At 45.1% G+C, this 27,014-nt stretch overlaps 1 protein-coding gene and 1 pseudogene across 1 annotated transcript; both read left to right on the top strand.

Moving 5' to 3' along the window:
- Nucleotides 1-1,147: 1,147 nt before the first annotated feature.
- On the top strand, nt 1,148-25,699 carry LOC124593689 (tribbles homolog 2). Its single transcript, XM_047131991.1, has 5 exons — nt 1,148-1,342; nt 1,615-2,292; nt 4,864-5,153; nt 23,893-24,084; nt 24,189-25,699. The coding sequence occupies exons 2-5, from the start codon at nt 1,939-1,941 to the stop codon at nt 24,427-24,429; spliced, it is 1,077 nt and encodes a 358-aa protein (XP_046987947.1). The 5' UTR covers nt 1,148-1,342; nt 1,615-1,938; the 3' UTR covers nt 24,430-25,699.
- Nucleotides 18,108-18,225, top strand: LOC124597049 (annotated as a pseudogene).
- Nucleotides 25,700-27,014: the final 1,315 nt, after the last annotated feature.

Genomic DNA, 27,014 nt, shown 5'->3' with positions numbered 1-27,014 from the left:
ACTCGATGCTCTGGGCATTTTCTCCTGTGACATACCACTAAATTTAGCAAAAAAATTGACAATAACCTCGGAGAAAATTGCTAATTAATAGTTGTAGAACTGATTTCTTCTTGTCTGCCTAGACTGCTAGATTAAAGCAATCTAAACAGCGATTACTTTAATCTAGCAATCTAGGCGGACAAGAAAATATTTGTTTTACACAACTAAGTATTGCACAATTATAGCACATAAATATTTTAATTCAATAAAACGTATAGCGGAAGGTAAAATACGCATTCTAGTAGCTGAACAGTCATTTCTGAAATATCTTAAAAGTACTGTACAGTAACCACGGTCATACTGACCAGACGAAGAATTACATGAAATACTATGAGTGTTGTGTAATTGTTCTGAAAAAGTTTTGTTTTGCAACTTTAGAACGTTATGTTTACTTTTAGAGCAGCAAGAAGAATTAAGGGTGCCTAATCAGTACGAACTTGATAAAAACTTTGTTCAAGTTCTTATTTCATTTCATTGGATTCTTCAAAGAGAACGGCAGTATTATGTGAACAAGGTGTAGTAAAACATTCAAGGAATTTCGCGGACAAATATCTTACTAGCGAGCAACAGGAACGGACAGAGATTAAATGAGGGGAATTACAACGGTCTGAACATCAAAATGATGTCACTTTTTTTTAAATTGCTTCAGTAAGCCCATCGTTTATAAAAAGCAACACATTTGTTGCTGACTCTGTCCCAGATTTTCAAAAGAATTCGATTCCTTCCGTTACGTTCAATTGCACATTTGCAAGAGACTTTTCCAAAATCACCGAAAAAGTTGTCGGCTGTATCCTCCAGTTGGAGATATGTCGCTTTGATAGCATAAGTCGAACGAAATACTCATTGGAGTTTCATAATAGCGTCTGCATTTCCCGTTTAGGTGGAGAACTCAAGATCGCGGAAGCATAAAATAGTTCAAGTGAAAATCTAAACTCTTAAGCCAAATTGCAGGCTCTGTATGAAATTTGAGTAGTATCATGAGTAATTTGAATAGTTTTGTTGCATTAAAGGCTTAGTAAATGCTTTAAAACAAGTGAATTTGTTCGCGCGGAGGGATACACTTCCAGCTGCTCGCGCAGTCGCTGGTACTTGACGCGGCGCAACGTCGAGCGGCTGTTCAGTTGCACAATGGCGTGCGGTAAAGCGTGTTGTACGAGCTGTGAAGTCTGTTTCTGAGCGGGGACCGGCCCAAAAATTGGCCTGTCCAGGTTACGGAGACGTTGTCGCAAGGGCCAGACGAACATCCCTCGTACCGACGGTCAAGTTTTGGAACGATATCCACTCAGGAACAAGCTTTACTACGGTAAGCTGTTTTATCTGTTCTTTTGTTTCATTCGAAGTTCCGTAAACTTGTTTCAGAATATTTACTTGCAGTATTCTTTGCATTAACACATTCTATGTACGGCTATATTGTATTATATTTCACCTTATTTTGCAATTAGTAAGTTACTTTGATATTACACCATATTGAGACAACCATACGTTCGATATATATACTCGTAGAGATGTACAAGTAACAGTCATTGAGTTGGAGGTAGCCGCCGAATGCTAACGAATTTAACACTTCTGTTTCAGGAAAAGAATCGGACCTGTCGTTCCAAAAGGGCGCTGATCCGTCATTTCGATGACGGCGAAGTCATCGAGTTTGTATTAAAATCTGGATATTATATATCCGTGAATAATTACTACAGAAACCGAAGGTTTCCGTGAGGGTGGAATCGGATAACATCGTTTTGTGTTATGTGCTTTACAATTTACGGCCCTGAAGTTGTAAAGTCTTCCAGTGACAGTGTTTACGTGCATATTTAGTGATCCGCGTGTGCGGAACCGTAAATTAGGTGTTTATATAGTACAAACTGCAATATCTTGTGTTCGTGTGTAATTGCCAAGGAGATCCAAATGCAAGTGGAAAATACTCCCACCTTTAACCTGCCTATTTCAAGGCTGAAAGATCAGGAAGAGGCTGCTCCGCAAGACCAGCAGCAGCAACAGCAACAACAGTTGCAGCAACAGAATGCCGTCAGTGACGCGGACTGTGATTTGCTCAAGCCTGATGCACAGGCGCCTCCGCCGGTGGCCCAGGGTGGCTTGTGCCCGAACCTCCCCGTTGTTCCTCCACCTGTGTCACCATCTTCGAGACAGTTCCCACCAGTTTCTCTCGTCGCCGATAAGTACCTGATGCTGGAGCAAGTTGAAGGCAGCACGCTGTGTCGGTGTATTAACGTCCATACGCAAGAGGAACTCGTGTGTAAGGTAAGAATTGATTTGTGTATACCACCATGTCAAATTTGTCTCATATGTTTCGGATTCACTATGAATATAAACTGCTTCTGCTGCCCCAAATTGACTTGCTTTTGTTGACACTGGCGTGTATAACAGTTTGTGTTTTTTATTTATTATTTAAAAGCGGTAACGGAAACATGCTTAACTTGCGTATGCCCGTCTTTGTTTTATGGGCTTTTGACACAACGAAGTGTCATCGGCGAAAACAAATTTTTTAGTATAAAAATTTGCGTTTAGTGTTTGTATATACAATCTTTGGAAGGTTAGTGGACGCGACATCTTTTTTTGACGTTAGCGTTAATGTCACTTAGATGGTTGTAGAAGAAATCCGATCGTTGCAATAGTCTAAAGGCACACATCGCGTTCGTTGCCTTCTCCATGGTTGCCTTAAGTCATGGCTTGAATGCCGGAATATTTATAAAACAATTTTACCATCTGATGTTCCGTCATGTATGTACGTTATTTTGTTTGACTTTTGAACGTCAGAGAGCAAATGAGCGTTAACGTGTCCCTTTTGGAGCGTCAAACCGTTTGAAATAAAATATTGCATAGCAACCAACGTGAACATAATTAATCAGAAGACTTCTTTTAATTGGCAAATAGACGACGCTGCATTTACTTCACTTTTCTGTCTTGTAACAGATTTCCATTGTGTGTGTGTTTAAAAGTCGTAACAGCCGTCTGGATATAACTCACTGAAATGACTGCAAACTCCGTCTAACACTTCGTTTACAGTCGATCTATTTCTTACGTCTGCAGGCGATCTTTTCCATACTTACATCGGCTTCCTTAAAACTTTTATCTTGAATTCCCTGCAGAACCAATACAGTTCACTAGGTCCTAAAGTTACTTTTCTCTATCATGTAGAAAATAATCAAAAATGCAAAATGCAGGACCTAACATCAGCGGTGTACTTGTACATGCATTTGTAACATTTAGTTGAAAAGTGATGTCTTCAGTAGCTGCGCCTGCAACATAGACGCTCCGGAAGACAGTCGAATGAGCGGTAATCGCTCTCAGCCGTCGGCGCTGACCTTGGCCTGATGTTCCGGCCTGCCGCTGCACTTGGCTGGCGCTAGCAGCGCTGCGGCTGTGCTTGCGTAAACTGGAGACCTTGTGCAACTCGGGCCAACAGGCGTTTTAATCTTGCTCCATCCTGTACAACATTGTTCCACGGAAAAGGGAAATTTCATCCCTTGTCACTTGAACAGATTGATACTAGAGATTGAAGAACACCTTGCTCATCTGTGTCGTGCCTATACATTTTTTCCCCAACAGGCCCAATGGAGATGAAATTGATTGAGTGGCCGTTTCCTGCTCTATTTGCCCATGCGAAGCGAGATAGCTGTTATCGGTTCCAATATAGTCGCGATTGGGGTGAACGGTGAAGTGTTTTAATTCCTTCTGAACGGTAGTTAATGCGCTGTATTTAAATGTCGCCATAGTGCACCCAATTTGCAACTAGGTCAGCAGGTTGGCCTCGCCGCTCCGTATTCGTCACCGTCGGGAAAAAGTGGGGCGCAAATTGCTTGTAACACTCTGACCACTTCTCGTATCTCTTGTCACGCACTACAGGAATAAAGACTGGAAGTGCGTTAGCCATTGATGAGGAATGCGAAAAGCACAAATTAAACTTTGTCACGGAGTAATAATAGTGATTTATTTATACACAAGTTGCCCAATATGGTGCCACAGTGTTTCGACCAACACGAGATTTTTGTTCTGAAAATTTCAGCGTAATGTTCTTAATATGCAGAAGTTGTCAACAGTTTCCAGAATGAGATTTTCACTCTGCAGCGGAGTGTGCGCTGATATGAAACTTCCTGGCAGATTAAAACTGCCCGCGAAAGGCAAAGGTCCCGAGTTTGAGTCTCGGTCGGGCACACAGTTTTAATCTGCCAGTAAGTTTTGTCAACAGTTGTCTGTTAGTATATATTTACTAGTATTGAAGTATTAGTTGTTGCCTGGTGATACTTTTTCTCCCGGGTTTGAGCACGACCAGCTGCACAGAGGTTGTGGTGGCTGATGAAATGTCAAAGCTGTGGTGCAGTACATAGCTGTGAGCTTACGTGAAGGGGCAGCTGAATAGAAATTAGTTTTCACTCTTGTGTGTTGCCCAGAATTGCTTTTTTTGTCATGGATTTCTAACGATATTGTTGCTGTAGGTGAGTTAACCCTTTATGATAAATAGCATTAGTATGACATGAACTGAAATAGAAACCTGAAAAATTAACTTGAATTTAATCATGTTGTATGGCATGTATTGAGATCTGCGAGTATGTTGTACATTTATGAAATAATTTTCACTGTTTGTCACGTTTTGCAAATAATTATCGAGAGGGATGTTACGAAATCTGTAGACGACGGTGATGGCACCTCTGCGACTGAACTATTTTACGATCTGCAAATTATGCTGCAAACTCTTCGACATTTGTTACGTGTTCGAAGCACGTACATAGACGTCATGGCATCACGGGAAATATTTGCGCGTTAGGAAATGGGCCGCAAATTGCGTGGCCTAAGCCTGTGTTGGTGGTACAGGTGGTGGGACGAGAGGCGGGCGGCCTGCTGGCAGCGCACCATCGACTGGACGAGCACCCGCACGTGAACCGGACGCGGGAGGTCGTGCTGGGCCCCAGCTTCCTGTACCTGGTGTTCCCGAAGGCGCACGGGGACCTGCACTCGTACGTGCGCACGCGCAAGCGCCTCCGCGAACACGAGGCGCGACAGCTGTTCCTTCAGATCGCCGAGACGGTGCGCGCCTGTCACGAGGAGGGCATCGTGCTACGAGATCTCAAGCTGCGCAAATTCGTCTTCGCTGACGCCGCCAGGTTGGTACCAGTGCCGCTTTACCGCAGCGTTACATTCGTCTGGTTCGTTACGTGGCTCTAACCAGAACTGCCTGCAGATGGCTCTGCTGTCTGGCCACGATTGCGACTGTGCAGTGCAGCCAACTGATAGTGGGCTGTTGCCAACTCATGGCGTGCGGCGACAGAAGCTCTATGTAAAATTGAACATTCAGGTCTTTTTATTTTGTGGCCGTGAACTTCAATAGTTGATGAAAATACAAAACGATGTAGATATACCAATGTTTTTGTGTAATATAGTGTAATAGTGCCACTTATGTTTGCATAGAATTTATAGCAAAAGCACTGTGGGTTGCCAACACACACAATCAAAAAAACGCATCTCGTGCATAATAATGAACTGGACGTGCGTAAATGGAAGAATATATATTTTTATTAGTCGCAAGGTGCGGCGCACACAATAGATTTTGCTTTAGAGCCTGTAATAATTTGTGCGTATCTTACGTACCTTGCCTTTAGTTGCACAGCAGTTCAGTAACATGAGTTTATCTATACAATGTGTTTTAACGCCTGAGTCACGTTGTTATAGCCATTATCCGCCATTAACAGCAAAAGTATAGTGTAGAAGGAATTCTGTCGGCGGTTGCCGTGAGGTATGGTGGAAACAAGAGGTGTGTCAATTGTGTCGTGCTATGCAGCCAATGAGAGAGCTGCAGACGGAGGACGTGTTTCAAAGTGATTCATTCGGAAGAGTGTGAAAAGCTGTTGTAAACGTTGATTATAAATTTAATTACTCGTTGTTTGAGCCGCAGTTGTTTAAACTGTGCTAGTAACTGCAAACCGAAGACAGCGTCGCATTCTATGATATTCGAAAAAAGTGAAATACTTCTCTGCTGTGTTGTAATATATCGCACGTGCGCCTCTATCTTCTTCCATGGTTGAATTAAAAAACATTGATCGACTTATTAAAAAGTATCAGTTTTTGTTGCACTTCCAGATAATTCCATCCATGCAAACCTTCGAATCTTTAGTCATTTCACCACCATATATGATAAATTTTCGTGTCTCTGCTGTTAATCCATGAGACATGCACCAACGGATGGCATCGCTTTGCAGAACTAATTCGCTTAAATCAGCCCACTTTGTCGCAGTGGCAGCCATAATCACAAAATATTACTCACTAACACACCAAAAAATAGCAAGCAAAACAAAGACTTCAGCGTCGGCGCTAGGAATACATTTCCCCTGTTCTGGCCTCTTATTGAATAGGTCAGACTCGTCCCACTGGCTAGGCGAAACTGATGGGTTGTCAGCCCATGAGCTGCGACTGCTACTTGCCGTGATCTAGACGTTAGATGCAATTTTCTAGCAGACTTAGACATACGTTTTTTTTCCGGGCCTTGAAAATAAAGTTCTAACGACAACCTTCTAGCATAAGGGCTGGTAAATTATATAAACAGATTAGCTGTTTAATCACTACTTTGATACAAGGAGGGCGTTTATACAGCTTGCACTGCATTAAATTTTTATTTGAGGGGAAAGTACTGCCACAAAGAAAGATGTCTATTCCGATTATTTCTCAGCTGTCGGGTCAGTGTGACGCGAAAATTGTGTATAAGTAACATTGATCCCATGACTTACGTAAAAATAACGTGATACTATGAGCGTCAGCCCGGAAAGGGAATATTCTGCACGTTCATGCCATCTCCAATAACTAATTTAGGATAACGGGCACCTACTCGTTTTTTCATGAACGTACTTGCAGTCAAAACGGGCCTGTTAAAAGTAGCTTTTACATGTGAAGAGTGATTATGGGTGCCCGATGAATAAGAAAACAGTCGTCTGCATAACAATTACTTTGGTACGTAAGTGTCGGTGACACGTAAATGTTCCGCAAGTGATTCAGCATTTCGTGCGATGCAAGCCTATAGGCGGACAGCAATTTCGGTGATTGTTCAAGGTAGATGACTGATGAATGCATGTACGGTAAAGACACACAGAGGCAAGATGATGAAACGTCATGCCGGCTCAGATGTTTTGGGAAGTCACACAACTGTACACAGTGCAGCTGTTAGGAATTTAACCTATTGGCGCGAGATGCTGGTGATACAAAGTCTTGTAAGTGGCTACACGTCAGCTGTCTCTGCAAAGACGGCCTGTACGAATGACAAAACTTACTTCTTCCAAGGAACTGGAAAGTGTTAGTGGTGGTCTCTGTACTTATTAAAGGGCTTTCGCTAAGGCCGGTATTACAATATCAAATTTCTTTGTCAAAGATTTGATCAAAGATGTGATCAAATATTCCGTCAAATATATTTGACAAAGATCTTGGACGTAGCGCTAGAGGGGGGTATTACACTGTTTCGTCAAAGTGCAAGATGGCTGACAACAACTACTTATCAACCGCAGCAGTTGCATGTACCACAATTGCACTGTGTGCACATGCGGAAGAGAAGCGGGAGAAAAATAGGAAACATACCTGGGTGAAGCCGTGGGTTTTAAGACCGATAAAAGCATTCAACAAAACTTGTTACGTGAGCTTATAGTGGAGGACGTCAAGTCGTACATCAATTACTTAAGAATGGATGAGCATGTGCTCAATGAAGTGTATCCTCATATCACAAAGCACAATATTCACTTAAGAACTGCTACATCTGCAGAAGACAGGCTCACTGTAACACTGTGATTCCTTGCTACAGGAGAGGGTTAGGTTAAGTTAGGTCAGGTCAGGTCTCCAATCTTCGTAATCTATTTTTGTATTCAGCGTGCCTCACGTTGTAAAGCGCCTCATCAGCTTCATACATCTCTATTAATTTTGTAGTTGTCGGCTCACACCAATTGTATCTACCAGCAATGTTTATAAAAACACTGCAGACGACAGAATGCAGCGATGCTAGCGCTCCGTGTGGTAACATGTCACATTGCAGTGAAAAGAAGACGAGCGACTTTTTTGATCAAATATTAGACGACATTTGACAAAGATCCCTATTACACCATCAAATATCTTTGACCAAAGAAGTGTGTGAGTGAGTGAGTGAGTGAGTGAGAGAGAGAGAGAGAGAGAGAGAGAGAGAGGGGGGGGGGGGGGGGGGTTGCAGCTGGTGGCGGCGCCACGTGCGAGGCGTGCGTTCTCTTTGTGCTCTGCCGTGTTGCAACTGCAGTGGGCTGGGCTGCCCAAGGTCCGTGACGAAACGCCGGCCCACCTGCCTGCTTAGGAAATGAAACGGGCGGCGCCGAAAGTAGGTGACCTCGGACACCACGCCCCCAACGGACGCGGCCGGTGGTATCCTTGACCCTCGGGCGGGTCTCCTCTCCTTTGTAGAGAGCTGTCTTCAATCGACCAGTTTAAACACAAGAGCTGTTTATTAACAGTAGTCTTCTTGGGTGAAATAGCCTCTTTGGAACCAACTGATAATGGGAGATCAGCAGATTACCGTAGGATCTGAAACACGGTGTTAAGTTGCCACTTACGCACAAGCAGCTTTTTGCCCGTTTTGGAAGATCAGTGTCTGGGAAAGGAAATGGGAGTTTGAAAACACTCTAGGGTACTGTCTGAATGACATAAATTTTGTTCCCGTTACGAGAAAGTCTCGCTGGGTCAGTGGTAAATTGCCACACGACAGATTACCAGGCCCTTGGTTAGAATCCTGGTCAGTTCTAGGATTTTTATCTGTCATTTATCAGTTGTTCCACATCTGACAGTATTTGTGATGTGAAAATGCTGAGTTGCTCCTATTTTTGGGTGTCCACTTTAAGCTGTATGTCCCTCTATAAATGATGGGTAAAGCAGTTCAAAGGCAACAGCACAGCCCCTCAAGCAGTACCATGTTTAGGGAAGCACTCCAGCCTTAGAGTTGATGGGAGCTTTACTTAACAGGAAAGATGCCGAATTATATAGTCGTGTAGATGGCGGCGTTTCGGAGTCCCGCGTGAACGAAGTAATAGTAGTCTGCGAAAGATTCAGGCAACGGCCACGAGGCAGCGAGTTGACGGTCTGTAGATGGCTTAGAGGGCATTCTGTATTTCCTTCCTGAAGATGTGGCGGCACCGAGGAAACATAGTCTATCAGGTTTTTGAATCACGCGATCAAGCAAACAACCAAACAACCTCGAAGCCGCTGAAGCGGCGTAGTAACGAATGACCTCGTGGTAGACCAGGTCTCGGCCGTCGGAGGTGTGCAAACCGCTGCCGTGCCGCAAGAAGTCGCCAATTACAGCTGACCTCAGTGTTCCATTTCCGTACGTCGTGCATCTGAGCTGTGGCCAAACCAGTTGGCACCTTGTGAACTTCCAGTATTCTGGCATGCCATTTTTATGCTTTTTCCATGTTGCTAGTTTTTAGTAGTCTATATTATCGACATGGTGTGTGCTGTGTTCGCGTATGCCAGCAGTGTATAGTGACGTACAGTCGCTGTACGTGGGTACTGTTGCTGCCGGCGCCATCGTTTCAGCGCAGAGCCGTGTAAAATAACTGACATTAGGTGGGGAGGTGGTAGGGGTAAACCTGACCTTCACCTGCGCGCTGGCTGACGCAAGCGGTTTCAGCTTGCGCACTCGCCGCACTTGTTCCGGCAGTGGCGTCGCCGACGGCGTAATCGGCATCGAGAACACAGGGCGATTAGCGTGTCCTAAAATAGCACTGCATTTATCATACTCTTCTCCTTTTGAAATAATTATCCGGATAATCCTAAGTATATTACACGGCAATGTTGCTACCTTGTGGCGGTATTTTACTGGCTGCCTGAATCCCCAATGTATGTGGAGTGTACAATATTTTTACTGTCGATCAGTCCTAAAATTAAAATATTTCATGTACCCTTGCGAGAATAATGGATCATATGAAAATGACAGATTAGTCGAAACTGGCCAGTAGTGACTTATAAATAATTTTATTGAATGAAAGACAGCCCTCCAGGAAAACTCATTTTAGTTGGTGAACTTATCTTGAATGTTGACCTGTACATAAATACAAATGCTAACACGAAAATTTATACAACTGCCACTCGTTTCAAGTAGTCAAACATGACAATAGCTAACTCTGTCCTGACAAGGGACGATTGTAATGGGAACTGATCGGTAAATCAGCTTATCCGAGCACACAATAAAAGGGAAAGGGTTGAAACCAAGGTACAGACAGGTTTGTCTGTTGTGAATTTAAAATCTTAAATGCAGCAGCCAAGTTGGAGTCGTGACTTTACAATCTGTTTGTCTATGGCTTTAGTTACTGTCGACAGATGGTTCTGAATAGAGTTGGTGCCCAGTGAACCATTGTCAACCGGGACACAATCGTACGACGTGGGTTATTGACGCTGCCTCGAATTGTCTGTACTGTTTACGATACTTCTCTAGGTTAAACTTTTTTTTAAAACCAGGACGTGATCATACCATCGGCTGTCAATGACACATGCGTTGTCACTAATGGAATGTGACAGCTCGCTCACTTTTACTCGAGTCCTGAGCGGAGGATGCCGGGGAGTGGAAGCTAGCAGATTGGCTGGTGAGGCAAGCCCTGCCTCCTTCCATAGCTGCCAGCTTACAGCATGCAAAAGGAATGAACGTATAATAAAACGTCGCAGAAGTGACACGAAAGTTGATGGCGAGTTGTTACTTGGACCAGGTACAGCCTCTTCTCTCGCTTCGTTAAATAATATTGACAATCACTACGCACAAGACCGCACCGGTTCAACACTATGTACACGACGGCTGCTTGTTACTGCGCACAATACCGTTACGTAGCTAATGTTGGCAGCGACAGTAAACATTCGACATCGACAAACTTCCACCGTTCAAAGCGGCCAAGTAAAGAGAGCGCAATCAGTACAGGAAGTGCAAGAATCGAAGGGGGTCGTTCGGTCATCTGAAACATCTCCCCCATTTGACTGCGTGGACGACAAGTCGCATCGTCGTCGGCTAATTACCCTCACTTGTTCAAGAAACTCTACCCGGCCTGTTTGAAGATGTTCCCCTGAACATACAGCTACACTTGTTGTTGCAGCATAATGGGGCGCTCACACACAAGTCGTGCTGTGCACGGATATTTAAATGAATTCTTGGACGGCCGGGTATTTGGCGGAGGTGCTCGTAGGACATGGCCCCCGCGATCATCAGACCTCACGCCACCGGACTTTTTCCTGTGGGTGCTCCCTGGCGCCAGAGGTTGGAGAGGCAGAGACGCAATGCTGGGTCACTGTCACTTCCGGCGCAAGCCGTGGGGAAGAAAGTACCGTGCCCGGTCGTCGGCCTTGAATAGAGTGGCGGGGCGCCGCGTTGTCGGCTCCGGAGAAAGCGGAAGGCGGCGGCGACTGGCGCGCCTCCAGTGGCCACTGTCGCAACCCGGCGCGCCGGTCGTCGGCCCTCGCAGCCCTTCTCGTGCTGCTCCCAGCTGCGCAGCACGGCAGGTGCAGCTGCTGACGTGGGCGACTTCAGTGGGGGTTGCAGGCTGTGAGTAAGACGCAGTGAGAACCCGATGGCCGCGTCATTGGCGTCGGACTGCGTACCACTGTAAACCACATGTAATATTTGAGGAAATAATCAAGTAATGGTTGTGAACCCACAGCGTACTTTCTGGTGGTACTGCAGTCTAGGTATACGTGGAAAACTTTCTTGGAGCACCACAATAAATTTTTTACTACTGTGTGAAGACGGTCGCTGTCATTGCAAAATTTTTGCAGTCTGCTCGTTTCGCTTCACGGCTGCAGCCGCTTCAGTAACTTTTGTTATGTCAGTGCACATCCCACACAAGAGACGTTAAATGACAAGGACACCGGAAAACTGTAGGTTCTGTGCTCTTCATTCATCGGCCCGTTTTGTCCACTAGTTTTCAAATCCATGCAGTTCGCGGTGTATTTCTAATTTTACATGTGTACGTACTGAAGCCGTAATACTACCATTCGGATTTCCCATGCGATCTTTACCTCTATTATACGGAGGCTATTCGGAAAGTAACGTCCGATCGGTAGCGAAATGGAAACCACAGTGAACATATTTTATATGCAGCAGTTTGCTGCACCTTCCAGCTACTTCTCTACATAGTCGCCACGCCGACTTAGACATCTGTCATGGCGTTGTACCAACTTTCCAATATCCTCGTCATACAGGTGGCCGCCTGTGTTTTCTGCCACTTCTCTACGCTGGGCTGCGGCTCGTTGTCTGTGCCAGAGTGTTGTCTTCATCGCCAGCGGTTTATGTGAGCAGAGATGAACATCAGAGGGTGTCAAGCCTGGGTTGTATGGTGGGTGATCAAAAGAAACACTTCCCATCGAAAACGCTGCAGGCGAGTATTCATTGCCCCTGCAGTGTGCGGCCGAGAATTGTTCTGAAGACGGAAATGCTTAACAAACAATGGCTCTGAGCACTATGGGACAGCCATCCTGATTTAGGTTTTCCGTGATTTCCCTAAAGCACTCCAGGCAAATGCCGGGATGGTTTCTTTGAAAGGGCATGGCCGACTTCCTTCCCCATCCGATGAGACCGATGACCTCGCGGTTTGCTCTCTTCCCCCAAGCAACCGCCCCCCCCCCCTCCACTATGGGACTTCTGAGGTCATCAGTCCCCTACTTAAACCTGACTAACCTAAGGACACCACACACATCCATGCCCGATGCAGGATTCGAACCTGCGACCGTAGCGGTCGCGCGGTTCCAGACTGAAGCTCCTAGAACCGCTTGTCCACTCAGGCCGGCGAAATGCGTAACAATTACGTTTTGTGGGGATGAGTGAAATCGAGCGAAATTCCCCCCCCCCCCCCCCTCTCATAGTTGACGGGAGACATTATCGTGGGCATCTTTACGTGCTCATTGTGTGCACAAAACTCAAAAGAGCGACGTGATGTGATCGACAGGCATACTAGAAACACTGCCGAACACATCCGTGCAAAGCTCGTATCGTACCGAACTCTCCGAAGAGCCCTCGTACAATTTTTTTGTGTTGCCCGTATGAGTCAGAGCATGCTCTCAGCTTCAGCTGCCGCTCTGCGGGGTGGATCATCCCATCCAGCACCCTGTGTGCGTCATGGCTGATGACGCAGCGTGCCAATTGCACACGCCTGCGACACGTCACCTTCCTACATAACACCCCCCCCCCCCCTCCCACGCTTTGTGTTAGTCTTACAAAAGATTCGTCCTTCCTTCTGCCGGCCCATCATCTGACTCTTCTTCAGCACAATGATTCAGAGACGTACTGTTTTTTTTTTTTCTGGTCCCGCTACTGGCAATGTCTCTGGCGTGCTGTAGACGAAGTTTTGGTTTAGTATTTTTTTTTAAATCTAATATTGCTCGATGTTGTTAGTCAAATAAAAATTACGCGATAGTTGACACTTCACGCGTTGTAGCTAGATTTCTCCAATCAGAACGCTCAACGTCAAAGTCGAACTGTTCGCCGTTGCCATAAGTAGTTCACTAGAAGTTTCTCGTTCCACTGTCCCTCGTGATTTGTTTCGATCCCGACTCATCGATGTGAGCCCTCTGTTTCGTATTTCATCACACGCACGCGATCGCGCGCGTGCGATGCTAACGAAATACACACGGCGCTAACCACACGCCATTGCTTCCTTCCATAGAAGACGCCATTGAGCGTCATTTATAGTTATTGATATCACAGAGCTCGAAGTGCAGTAGGCTTCTCGCGACATTGCGCGAAGCCGTATTTTTGAAGACTGTCAATCGTTCCGATTGGGACCCCAGAGAGTGATAAATACAAGAGCATTTTGCAGTGTAACGGCATAGCGTTGTGGTCAGTGTAAGCCTCCCGTGGAAAAGGTCTAAGGCTCGAGTCACGGCAATGGCAGCGAAATTCATTATTTTTCTCAATCTAATCAAGACTTCATCATTTTTATTCAATGAATTGCTTGAAACTTTTTTAGTTTGTAATACTTCGCTGCGTCATTTTCATCATAGTATTGCCTTTTTTATTTGCTCTTATTTTTTTTCTAACTATATTTGTTTTTCGTTTGGAATCCCTAAAATATGCAACCAACGAATTGTCAACCAGGACGTTAGCCAATGTGAGGATGGTTTCAGGTAACCAGTGACAGCGAGAAATTAGTTTGCTTGAGAAATTAGTTTGCTTTTACTGCTGAAATTGAAATTTTGCTGCGGACGATGTTTGTGCAGACAGACATATGAAATTTTCCTGTCTTGAATTTACTCGTCGAAGTTAGCTTTAAAAGCCGTGAACAAAGCGATGGTGATCTTAGTCCTGCCACAGACTGTTGATCGCCGTTTTCTCGGACACATTGCGCAGCGCGAGGTTGTGGTTAGGTTAAGACACGAGTTTTAACTTCAGGGCTACAAAACGTGTCGGCAGAGCATTTTCCGTTTCCGTCATACCCTCCCGGTGGCCGCTTCCAATATTGGTCAGCATTAAACATTAACAGCATTTCTGTAGTGACCCGCCGTGTTAATGTGTCGCCTATGACCAAGTGGTAGCCGGCAGCAGATGTAGCAACACTGTAGTGACAAGTGACAGACTTCTGCGACAAGTAATTTTAATCGGGCTGTAGGTGTATACGTACCTAGGTATAAATGTGTCCTTGGTAAACAGCTGTGGAGAAAGGCAGTAGGTGAACTGTTTGAAGTGGCGGAAAATGGGGAAGGCCATATAATTGATAAAAACTAGCCGTTGTTTTGCTCGAGGGATGTTGTGTTACCGATACTGCCTGCAATGAGGACATGTTGGTGATTGCTGTGAGAGAAGGGAGACATGTTGGGACGGCGCGGCAGCCCGGCGCCCCGCCAGAGCCCTTGACTTTGCGGGCGTGGCGGCTGTCGTCAGCGCCAGGAATAGCCGGCAGCTACCGCCACAGCCGCATTCCCCATAAGGCGCCGGCCTTGGCCGCCGCTGGCGACGCAAATACCCCCGGTGAATGGCCGGCGCCCCATCCCTGCCGTGGTGATGTCCAGCCTCAGAAATAGAGGCCCACACACCGGAGCTTCCGCTTGCCACCACCTACTTCCCTCTCGGTCGCTGCGAGAACCCAGGACACGTGCCGTCCAAAAATCAGCATTTGCTACACCGACAGGCGAAGTAACTTGCTAGTTTGACGCAAAGCAACATCTCGAGATTTTCGGCGGTAAACAGCTGGGGGTGGGGGGGAGCGACCAGAAATTGGGGTCAAAATACTAAAACACGTCGAAACACTGTATAGACGCTGCCTGCTCCGTGGCTGAGGGGTTAGCGTGGCAGAAAGCCAAGTAAGGGGTTCGATTCCCGGCTGCGTTGGAATTTTTCTCCGCTCAAGGACTGAGCACTCTTCACCCTAATCGACACGCAATTCGCCCAAATGGCGTTTTTTAAAGCCATGCACCAAGCTACCCGTCTACGCGATGGGAGGCCCAAATCGCAACTGTGGACACTAGAAAATCATAGGTGGTTTCCGAGGCGTGATTTAGGAGAATGTTAAATTTCGGATGCCTCTCCCACAACTTGTTATGCAGTTTCCCAGCCAGAAGAAGATACGTTTAGAGACCAGAAACATTCACATTTCAACAGGCATCTACATCTACATCCATACTCCGCAAGCCACCTGACGGTGTGTGTCGGAGGGTACCTTGAGTACCTCTATCGGTTCCCCCTTCTATTCCAGTCTCGTATTGTTGGTGGAAAGAAGGATTGTCGGTATGCCTCTGTGTGGACTCTAATCTCTCTCATTTTCTCCTCATGGTCTCTTCGCGAGATATACGTAGGAGGGAGCAATATACTGCTTGACTTCTCGGTGAAGGTATGTTCTCGAAACCTCAACAAAAGCTCGTCAACCCTATCTGGTAAGGATCCCACACTGCTGAGCAGTATTCAAGCAGTGGGCGAACAAGCGTACTGTAACCTACTTCCTACTGTCGAGGCTGCTACACGTAAAACGGGTTGGCACTTAGCATTTCGTTCCGACGTAAGTAATTAACCATTCCGCCAAAATAATTCCGGGCTGGATCAATTGAAAACTAGTGGAATCTGAATCAGAAGGAATTAGATTTCGTTTCTGAAAAAATTAAATGCTGAAGCATGATTTTTTTTCAGTTAAAAATGCTTTCTGGTTTTTGTAACTTCGCCTCCTGCAGAACACAATTGTTTTTAGGGTTCTGTACCTCAGTCGGTAAAAACAGCACCCTTATCTAATGACTTAGTTGTCCGCCTGTCTGTTCAGATGGTTCAAAACACTTTTCACGTGAACGAGTACAGATAGAACGAGTAGAGATACTTCACAGGAACGAGTAGAGATACCAAGTTGAAATTTGTCACATTAAGTTCTACGGTCCCTTGGTGATGTAAAAAAACTGAAGCTTCTTAGTCAGTGCAGTCAAAATACGACCATTTGTCACATTTTGATACCATTCAAATCGCAAAGCGTGCTTCGTGTTGGTCTATAATCATGAAATTTGGCAAGAATAGTTTCAGCGTACAAGTAAAAGCAAAAATCCGAAATTGTTAATATATCATACGAAAAAAAAAACATTTTTCTCGCGCTTGTTATCAGACTTCAAACTTGACATTAAAACATCCTCGAAAGTCTTGGAATCACTGGGACCGATGTCTTCCTAGTATCAATGTCAGTAACAGACAAAAACTGTCAATATCTTAAGTCCTGGAACGGGTGAACTGTCTGTATACATAATTAATTTTGTACGGTACCGTCAGTGCGCAAGTCCACCTCGACCCTGGCCAGTTTTTCTCTTCGCCTACCCAAGCGTTTCAGCACCAGTTTCATCCGCTGTGGGGCGTCGCTTTTCCTTAATACGTGACGTATACGTCTCGAATTCACTTCGCAAAAGCTCGTGAAACCTGAGTCTGAACTGTAAGCAGTGTGTTAATCACAGCTCTCAGCGCGTCCCCCTTCGCTGTTCCCATGCTGGCCGCGTGAGTCAGCGCCTCCTGGGCTCTTGGCTGCAGACCACCGCCCTGGGGTGGTTCGAGGGCAGCACCCTGTGCGTCACAGCTGATGACGCAGACTGCCAAAGGCTCACGCGTGCGACACGTCACGCAGACCCGCCCCCTCCTATATCGAAAGCGTACTCACTCGTTCTGAACAACACTCTCCAGGACCTGTCGTGTTCTTGAGCCCTTATTCAGCACCGACCAGATTGCTTGGAAATGTTTCATCCTCCACCCTACACTCTACTCCCACATGCAGACAAACTGCTTTCGAAGGAGAGGAAAATCGTTTCTCGCCACATCGGGAATAATCGTAGGTGCCGGAAGTGAGGCATTGAAAGCAGTGGTTCCGTCCTGGAACGTGCCCGACACGTGTGGGGGCCACCCCCATGCGGTAATAACTTTAACTGTGAAAGACGTTGCGTGGACATAAAAAGAAAACTGAGCAATAAAATCGTACAAAGAATGCTGTTCACTGACATCAGCCACATTAAGAATATACTCATGCGTAAACTGACACTGAAGAATATTTTTGATATTGCCAGTTAGTAATTATTTTTCGTTGACTAGCTGAAAATTTTGCACCGAACGTCTGTAATCAATTTTCATTTACTTTCTCCGCCTAGGTTTAATATGGAATCTTGTGCATTGTTGGTTGAACGATCGACTGCATTACAAAATGTTTTGTGGTTGCTATTTAACAATTTACATGTTTTTCTCTTGCACTGAATATTTTCAGCACGCCTTCGTCCAGCCGTTCCCGTCATGTAACAAACGCAGCATGTTTCCTATCGTAGTTTAGCTCATTTTTCAAAAGCAACTGAAAATCGGCGGTAATAACAATCCCATGTGTATTTGCTGTTGGCACATTCTAACAGTTACTTGGATTTAACTTCCAAAAGAGAGCTATATTCTCTCAATCGTCGTCATAAAGTTATTGGAATCTCTTATGCAGGCTTGTACTTTTTACCAATCGAATTAATGATGGGAATAAGGTGGAGTACCTGTACTGTTGGGCATTGGGAAACTTAAGACTGTTCAGCTCAGTCTTCGGCTAGAACCCAGCAGTATATTCCATCAACCCAACAGGTTTTCACCCTTCGTGTGGTTGGATATAGCCAACGGCCGTGTCGCAGTGGCAACACCGGTTCCCGTCAGATCACCGAAGTTAAACGCTGTCGGGCTGGGCTAGCACTTGGATGGGTGACCATCCAGTCTGCCGAGCGCTGGTGGCTAGCGGGGGCACTCAGCCCTTGTTAGGCAAACTGAGGAGCTACTTGATTGAGAAGTAGAGGCTCCGGTCTCGTAAACTGACATACGGCCGGGAGAGCGGTGCGCTGACCACGTGCCCCTCCATCTCCGCATCCTGTGATGCCTGTGCGCTGAGGATGACAAGGCGGCTGGTCGGTAACGTTGGGCCTTCATGGCCTGTTTCGGGCACAGTAATGTGGTTGGTTATAGGGTGACATATTAAGTGCGCTACAAGTAGTTTCAGCAGCCGATGATTATTCAATTTTATTTTATTACACTGAAAATTACGTGAATTAGAGTATGTACTTAATGTTCTCAAGGCAAAGAATTGTAATTTTGTTGCGTGCTCTGTCTTGTAGCCAGCGACTCATTATTTCTATTTCAGCTCACAGAACCCGCCAGGTTAGCCGAGAGCGCTAATGCGTTCCTTCCTTGACTCTGGTAGGCGCGCAGAGGGCTGGTGTGCCGGCCAGCTGGGATGTGTTTTTTAGGCGGTTTTCCACATCCCCTTAGGTGAATACCGGGCTGGTCCTCACACCCCACCTCAGTTACACGACTCGCGGACATCGGAACACGTCTGCGCTATTCCATGGATTACGCTAGACGCAGACAGGTGGGGTACACTAATTCCGTCCCGGGGGGTACAGGGTGGCGGCAGGAAGGGCATCCGGCCACCCCTTACCATTAACCTTCCAAAATCCGTGCCGACCCTGCGAACCGCGGTATAAAGGCACAAGCAAAAGAGACTTCAGCTCACAGAATAAAAAAAAAAAATGATTGAAATGGCTCTGAGCGCTATGGGACTTAATATCTGAAGTCATCAGTCCCCTAGACTGAAAACTAATTAAACCTAACTAACCTCAGGACATCACACACGTCCATGTCTGAGGCAGGATTCGAACCTGAGACCGTAGCAGCAGCGCGGTTCCGGACTGAAGCGCCTAGAACCGCTCGGCCACAGCGGCCGGCAGCTCACAGGATACCACTTTATGTTGGAAGTCGCATCAGCCTCCTCCTGTTTTTCTCGCGAGCCTCTCACAGCTCACATGGGAGAGAGAAATGAGAGACCTGATCGTGGCATCGCACCCATCTCAAAGCCCTCCACGACGTCGTGCACTGGTTATTTGGAGAGCTGGGGTTGTAGAAGCCACTCTTTCCTGCCCGGAGCCACTAGCACCCTGGATCCGTAGAAAGCGCGACGCGGAACAAAGCAGAACAGGATCTGCGTAGGAAAGTCCGTGACCGTGGTGTGTCTCCGCGACTGGCGGGAGAGAGCGCCGGCGCTTGGGAAATCCTTGAAGTAGGCCTTAACCCAGTTGCGGCCGGGGTGAACGGCCCCCGGCGGGCACCTGCACATTGTCGGCTCTGCTCCTGTTGCTGCATCGTCAGCGGCCGTTGGAGAAACCGGCCGTCTCTTGGGCCTTACGTAAGGCTCTGCCTCTCCTCTCCTCTCGAAATATGTATCGACCTGGCGAGCTGCTGGTGTGGCAACGCGGAAGACGCGCTGCGCTGTGCCGCAGTCGTGTGGTCGCCGGAGCCAATTACAGCTCTTACGAAACAGCTGTCCACTGCCGCAAAGTTCAGCGCACACAGGCCACCGATAGGTCGCACGCCGATGTCGCGACGGGATCGACTACCTCCTACCGGTCGATTTCGCCCATTGCGTTACTCCGTGGCTGTTACGTGCAGTCAGCTTTTTCCCTCCTACCAAGAACCCACTTGCGATCTGGCGCGACCAGAAATAAATACAGGTGAGTTAAAAATGACGACAACTTTGGAAGGATCTATAAACTTGAGTTAACTTACAGAGTCTTTAAATGTGCCATTTTGTAGCGAACAACCTGAAGTTTGATTCACGTAGTGCATCAGTTCCCCATTCCGCCACCCGATACTCGTAGGGAGCGTGCTCGCCGTGTTTGGTTGACACCACTGTTTTCATCAAAGACTGTGTGTATGATCGTCCCGCGCGAAACAGTTTCACCGACATGAAAAATTAAATATACTCTGCCGTTACACAAAAGTTATGCCCGATCTACCGCGAGTGTGGGAAGAAATTAACTACCGCAGGGGTGTTTGCCGCATCACAAATGGTAGTCATGTCGAACCAAAGCGAAACTTCTATGTGAATCTTGAGTTTGCTTGTTGTAAACTGACATACCCCTCTGTAAGTTATCTCCAATTTCTATTCCAAAGTTGTAAAGCCTTTTTTGACTCACCCTGTATAGCCATATCATAAGCATCGAAAAAAACGCGTAACTGCTAACAAATTTAAAAAAAAAAGTAGTTTTTTAGATATCAGCACAGTTGCTGAATTATCTTGTCGGATGTAGTGCTAATAAATTTATTTGCATGTTACACGAATATAGAAAATTTTGGCTCTCGCGAAAGAAACTCGCTAACCTGTTCTGATAAGACAGTGGTAAACTGAAAAGGAAATGTCTCTGCGAGCAAAAATACGGAAATGTTCGAACAAGGAATGAACGGATTCAGGTCTTAACAGTGTGGTTTAAAATAGAGAGAAATTAATGAAATTAGCAGAAATGTGTGTTAAGGTTGCTTTCATAAAAAAACTGTGCTAGAAATTAAATGGGGGAAAATAATGGATTTTTTAACGTTACCCAGAACGCAAACCATCTTTAGCTTCCGCAGCTATTTTGGAAAACGAGGTATCTGGCAATTTCATTTCTCCAAAGTACCACTTGGCGATTCCATATAAATCTTCCACCTACTACTTCCTGATGATTAACACTTTACTTTTTGTAGTTCTTTGCGAAACTTTCTCTCGGTCTACGCAGAAACTGCATTGTATTGCACAATATACTGCGTGGGTGTCAGTATTAATAAAGCTCTGCAGTCTTCAGTATATTGCACAAACCGTCAATACCAATCTTTCTGTCAGGCGGTCAATATTATTTTGAGCATGTGAGGGCCCTTTAAAGTTGCGTGTTTTTTCGTTGTGTATATACATCTATTCAAGAGTCCAGCATTAGCGTCTTAAAAGAAGTTGTGTAGAGACTGTAACTTGACGCTTCGATGTTAGTGAGCAGCAATTAAAGGTCTTTCTGTCGAGTATTTAACGCTGAAATCGTCATATTTTTCACCACTTTTGCAGTTTTCGTATTCACTTCCGTAGATAGTATGGGTAGCGTCTGTTTCGTTAAATCTTGTTAATTTTCTAATTCAACTTTTGGTTTTTCAAGCGGAGATAATGGCGTCTCAGGATTAAGAAAGACCCTGTGTAAAGGGAACCTGTGGGGGCTGAAAACGTGTTAATCGCATGGAATCGATCCTTCGCGCGCAGTACAAACTGTAATCCAGCAACTTTTTTGGGGCTATAGTATCATTGCAATCGGATGTATTCCAGATGTTGTCATAGTGTGTTAATTCTCCTGCATACTCTTGCTGAGAAAGCGTGGGTCCTGGTCAGCATTCATTAAGGTGAATACTAAAAAAAAAAAAAAAAAAATCAGCACTGCTCATTGGCTGGCATTCGTGTCTCATCCAGACGTCTCGGACGCTTAGTTTTAATAGGGAACTTCGTTTTGACCTAATCTGTGCCCATTACTAACATCGGAACATAAATTAATTCGTATTGTTAAAAAAAAGTTGAGATTAAAACAGTCATTGGCGCGAATACAGCCTTACCCTGAGCCGCACAGATCGTAGAGTAGCAAGTAAGAAATATCGTTTTGCACTTATCTTTCGCACATCACGAAAAAACCGAAATAAGACGGCTGGGCGGGGCCTGAACCTCGCTGTTCCGGAATAAGAGTGCAGTTTAATAATGTGCCACCTCGCTCGGTGTAGGTGAACAGTAGACGTAAAGTGTGAACACTTTCTATTAGAGTAGGCCGTACTGAAAATGAGACGAAGTCCGTATTGTCCGCCTGTGAGTAGGCCGGCTGGCGCTGGGCGCATCCACTTTCCCCGTGCTTTCTCCGGATGCCGGCCGGGTTCAGTCAACCCGCTGCCCGTCCGGAGAGAGAGTGGATCCGCCGGCGGGCCATGGGCCGCCCGTGTTTCGCAACCCGTGCCGCATCGGCCAGTCTCCCCCTGATCTAGCGCACTTTTACCGATTTCACCGCCAACGTCCCCAAACTGTACCGTGTGCTAAAAAATGAAAAAAGCCCCACAGATTTAGATGGTACGCCATTTTTGTTTCGCTTGACGTGTTTACTAGGTCGGCCTGTGGCAGTTGTACAAACGCGTCGTCATTGTCGCGACCACTCATTGTTGGATTTGCATTTGCAACGTCCCAGGTGCTGTTACAAGGGCCGCGCGCGAGAATCTGTTCGCTGTCGCCGGCATACCGGGTCAGTCACTTAGCGTGGCGCAACGTGTGAACTCGTGGAAAGCCGATTCGAAAGGCAGGTGGAGCTGCCTGCGCAATACGGTGCCCGAAAGACGCGTGCTTTACAAAAGAGAATTATTTCGAAACGGCCGAGCGTGAAATACCACTCGGCTTTATTTCGTCTACTTGAGCAACATTCATTGCGTCTCGTCTGTTTCTTGTCTGCGGGGCGTAGCGGCGATGGAGTTTTGACGTAAGCCATTCTTCACTGCCATAAACTGGCACACATCTGTGCGCATACGGTTCCAGGGCGCTCATCTGTCGCATTTCGCGAAAAGTATTTGAATACGGTCAAGAGGTATTGCGATGGACCAGTCTCTCCTTGATGAACAGCAGGTAAAAACTAATTTCATTGTCGTATACTGATGTAGTAAACGCCGAAATCCCATTTCGAACTTAAACACATACGCCTCTGTGGGATTGTCAGTGTGACGGTGGATTGGCGTGTGAAGAGGGGAGATGGCTACGGCAGGCAAGCGGAAGGTTTTGCAAGGTCTGACGTCACGTATTTCGAATGGAGAGTTGAGTAACGGCTGTGGCGGCCAGGAAACGAGCTGTTTGCAGTTACGACAGATCGATGAAAGAGCAGGACGTGTCGCCATGTGACGCGCGATATTCAGGGCTTTTTCACACGTGAATTTACATTTCGCGACCTCTTAATCTCGACAGTGCAGGTAGAACTAGAAAATCGCAATCGTGCACAGCTGAAGTGCCAATTGTTAAAATCGCACTCGGACACACAGTATTGTCAAATTTGTAGTCAAGAGTACACTTTCGGGTCGTATTTTTAAACGCGTGCAACCCAATTAAGTTAGGATTTTATGGGGGAGGAGGGAGAAAATTGTTATATTAATCAGTATTTCAAGTGACTTAGCTGTGCGTTTGCAATTGAGTGTTGTGTGAAATGAAATGCGTGGCAATGTAAAATTTTGCGTCTAAGTGCTTTGATATTTGACAATTGCGTCAGAATAATTGTCCCGTTCATCAAAGAATATTATTAGTCAGTTAGGCAACCTGCCACTGGGAATTGTGACTTATCTGACAGCTTCTGGGGGCATCAGAAATAGTTTCCAGTATTTTGTATAATTACTGACTTAATGATTAGATTATGCCAGCATTTTAATTAAGACATAATTTTGCCAAAGGTTTTACACAATGAGTCGAGTATTAAATTTGGAAACGAGTGCATGGCATCTCCTGCTGAACTGATTGGCAAGAAATAATCACTTTTAAATTTCCTGTGTCACTCTGTCTCCGCCATTTTTGTGCATAAATTTAATTCCAGTTTGTTTGTTTGCAGAACGCATCTGAAGCTGGAGACTTTGGAAGACGCTGTTGTTTTGGATGATCCGGATGACGATTTGCTACAGGATAAGCGAGGTTGTCCGGCGTACGTCAGCCCAGAGATTCTACGCAGTCACGCACAGTATTCGGGTCGGGCAGCTGATATGTGGAGTCTCGGTGTAATTCTGTACACTATGCTAGTTGGAAGGTAATCATCATCTTTCAAAAACAAACACAAATTAAACTCTTGATAATTTTTCAGCATATATTTCCAGAAGTCACTTGATGCTCACTTGCCTTTCTTTGTTCCAGGTATCCATTCAATGATAGTGAACACGCCAGTCTATTTGCTAAAATAAGCAGGGGCCATTTCGTCATTCCTGATCACCTATCATCTCGGGCAAAGTGCTTAATTAGGAGCCTGCTTCGTCGAGAACCCAGTGAAAGGCTGTCTGCTGAGGATGTGCTGCTACACCCGTGGCTCGCAAATGAAGAACAGTTGGAAAGCTCTTCGCGGCTCGATCAAGTAGTTCCAGTATTCAAAGCAAAGTGAACATCTCTCCAGAGGGACTGCTATAGACTTCTTCAGGAAGCCAAAAAATTTAAAACCGTGAAGGATGTTTGTGGGTCTATTTCCATTTTCAGGTTCCACAGCCATGTATATGAAATTTGACTGGGACCAGGAGCTGCATTTTGTATCCTGCATAGAGCATAAATATCCTAAATGTCATTCTAAAGTGAATTGACCGTAAATTTTTGTGTTATTCACAAAAAGTTATGTTGCGCATTTATTGTTGTAGTTTTGGCTTATATGATAATTGCTGTGGCACAATGTTACCTGTGTCTTGCATCTAGAGTCACACATCATCAGTGACTTCATTGCTCTTCTGGAGCAGGCACAAAGCAGCATCAGTTATGAAATTGTAAAGATTACATGTACCCGTTGAATATTCCTTTATTAGTATGTGTGTGATTTAGCAGTGTTAGCCGTGATTTGTTGTTTCCCAGTAGTGTCGTTGTTGTGCCTGTCCTACTGCTGCGACTACCCCCTCCCTGAGTTCCTGACCCTCACTTGCCCTGCCCCCCCCTAGTGCACCTGTACTCACTGCAGTGTGCTTCCAGTCTGTGTGTGGCAGAGAGAGAGTGAGCTTACGGTTGCTGCAAGAGATCTCATTGGCATGTTATGCAAGATGTGCATATTGTAGCAATTAACAAATCTTCCAGAAGGCATTTTTGAAAGTATGAATGTTGTGTGGTACAAAAAGTGTGATATTGCAATACATCACAGTAGCAAAAAGTTAATTTTTATTTTGTTACAGTAAGACTTTTGGACTGATAATGCTAAAATTTAAGTGGCAGTTATAATGCCATTGCCATCTGTGGGAAACCACATCTTCTCTTGTATTCCATCAGAATCACTCAGTTATGTTTTAAAGACTGATTATCAGTACCAGGATGCAAAAAATGACACAACCAAAGATCTAAAAGTATTGGTATGTTAATTGCAATAGCAAAAATTTCTAGTACAAAAACAATGTCTGGTGTAAAAAGAAAAAAAAAAGCCAGTGTCGCTTACACGACCCACTCCAGAGCTGGGTTTTTGGAGTCTGCCACAATTTCCATTGCATCCTGGTCTGAAGAGATATTTCGGTTAAAATTGTGATCTCTTTCTTTTTTTGAAGTGGGATAGCCCTCAGGAAGGTGTACTGTCAAATGTCACACTAGAACTGAAATGTACATATATTTTTTTTCCTGTGTAAATAGTTTACGTGAATATGTTAGTTTATGACTAGTAATAGTAATAAATAATTACTTCAAAATAATTGTGGGTTTTCTACTTTCTATATCACATAAGAGAAAACATTATTTATTCCTCTGCAGATCATCTCACAATGACATAGGATTTGTTAGTTATAGCAAAGGCGCGCGCGCGCACACACACACACACACACACACACACACACACACACACACACACACACACACACACACACAGTCGGCTGTGGTCGTGATGAAGGAACCATCCTGGGATTTGCCTGAAATGATTTGGAAAAAGCTAAGTACTCCTGAATATGAGGTCAGTGTCATAACTGCAAATTGTCACATATCAGTTATGAACCAGCAGGGATAGGTTAAAGAAAGGGTAGAAGTGAATAGATGGCACTGGACCTATGCAATCCATTTTGTACCCTGAAATTAATAGCATATTGAAAATGAATGGGGGGAGCTTCATAAATTAATGTCAAATGCATGTCTTTGGGCAGAAAGAATGCTGCATATTTGCTTGCTCATATTACAATTTGCAGTACTTGTTGCACCCCATTATTACAGGAAATTAAGCTTTGCGCTGATGCCTTTTAAGTGACAAAAGGCTGAAATACGCATCTATGTACTGTTAGGGAATTGCAACAAATAAACCTGCTCAATTCTATGTATTTTTAAGTCAACAACGCGGTGGTAAATATTCATACCAATCAACCAAGGGAAAAAAAGTTATACATGCTAATTCTAGTTGTTTACAATGATTTATACCACAAGAATATTTTCCAGTGTGGTTCACATATGTAGATCATATGACTAATTATAATGATGGGCTCATGCTCAGAGGATACTGAAAGGTCTACACCTTTCATTTTCTGTTTTGCGATAGTGGCACTCTTGCATCGTCTTGTGACATGCACCTCATACAGCTAGATAGACTGCATGCTATCTTAGGTAAGAGGGAATTCAGAGCTTTCACAACTTCCGTTCCTCAGTTATAACATGAATTTCGGGATCAAAGTTGATTTCATTTATAGTGTTGCCGGTGTGCAGATTTTTCCATACTCCACAATCAAATAAACGTTTCTCATGTGCAGTGTTTTACACAAAAGTTTAAAGCTATTGGAAAGTTCATTTGTCTTATCTTCTTAAGTCTCAGTTTGAGGGAACATGTCACTTTCTTTCATTGTGTGAGCGCATTTTCTCTTATAGCAAATGATTTCCTTGCATTTACAATTTGCTCAACTTTATTAGTTGATTTCTCCCCCCCCCCCCCTCCCCCTTGCAAATCACACTGCAAGCCAACCCAAACGTTGTGTGTCTAAAATACAACAAAAAAATCACTTAGTATTACATACCTGAACAACTGACAATGTC

Source organism: Schistocerca americana, chromosome 2 (assembly GCF_021461395.2).
Source record: "Schistocerca americana isolate TAMUIC-IGC-003095 chromosome 2, iqSchAmer2.1, whole genome shotgun sequence".
Classification (NCBI taxonomy): Eukaryota; Metazoa; Arthropoda; class Insecta; order Orthoptera; family Acrididae; genus Schistocerca; species Schistocerca americana.
Note: the sequence above shows the minus strand (reverse complement) of the source record. Positions and strands in the feature narration are given on the sequence as shown.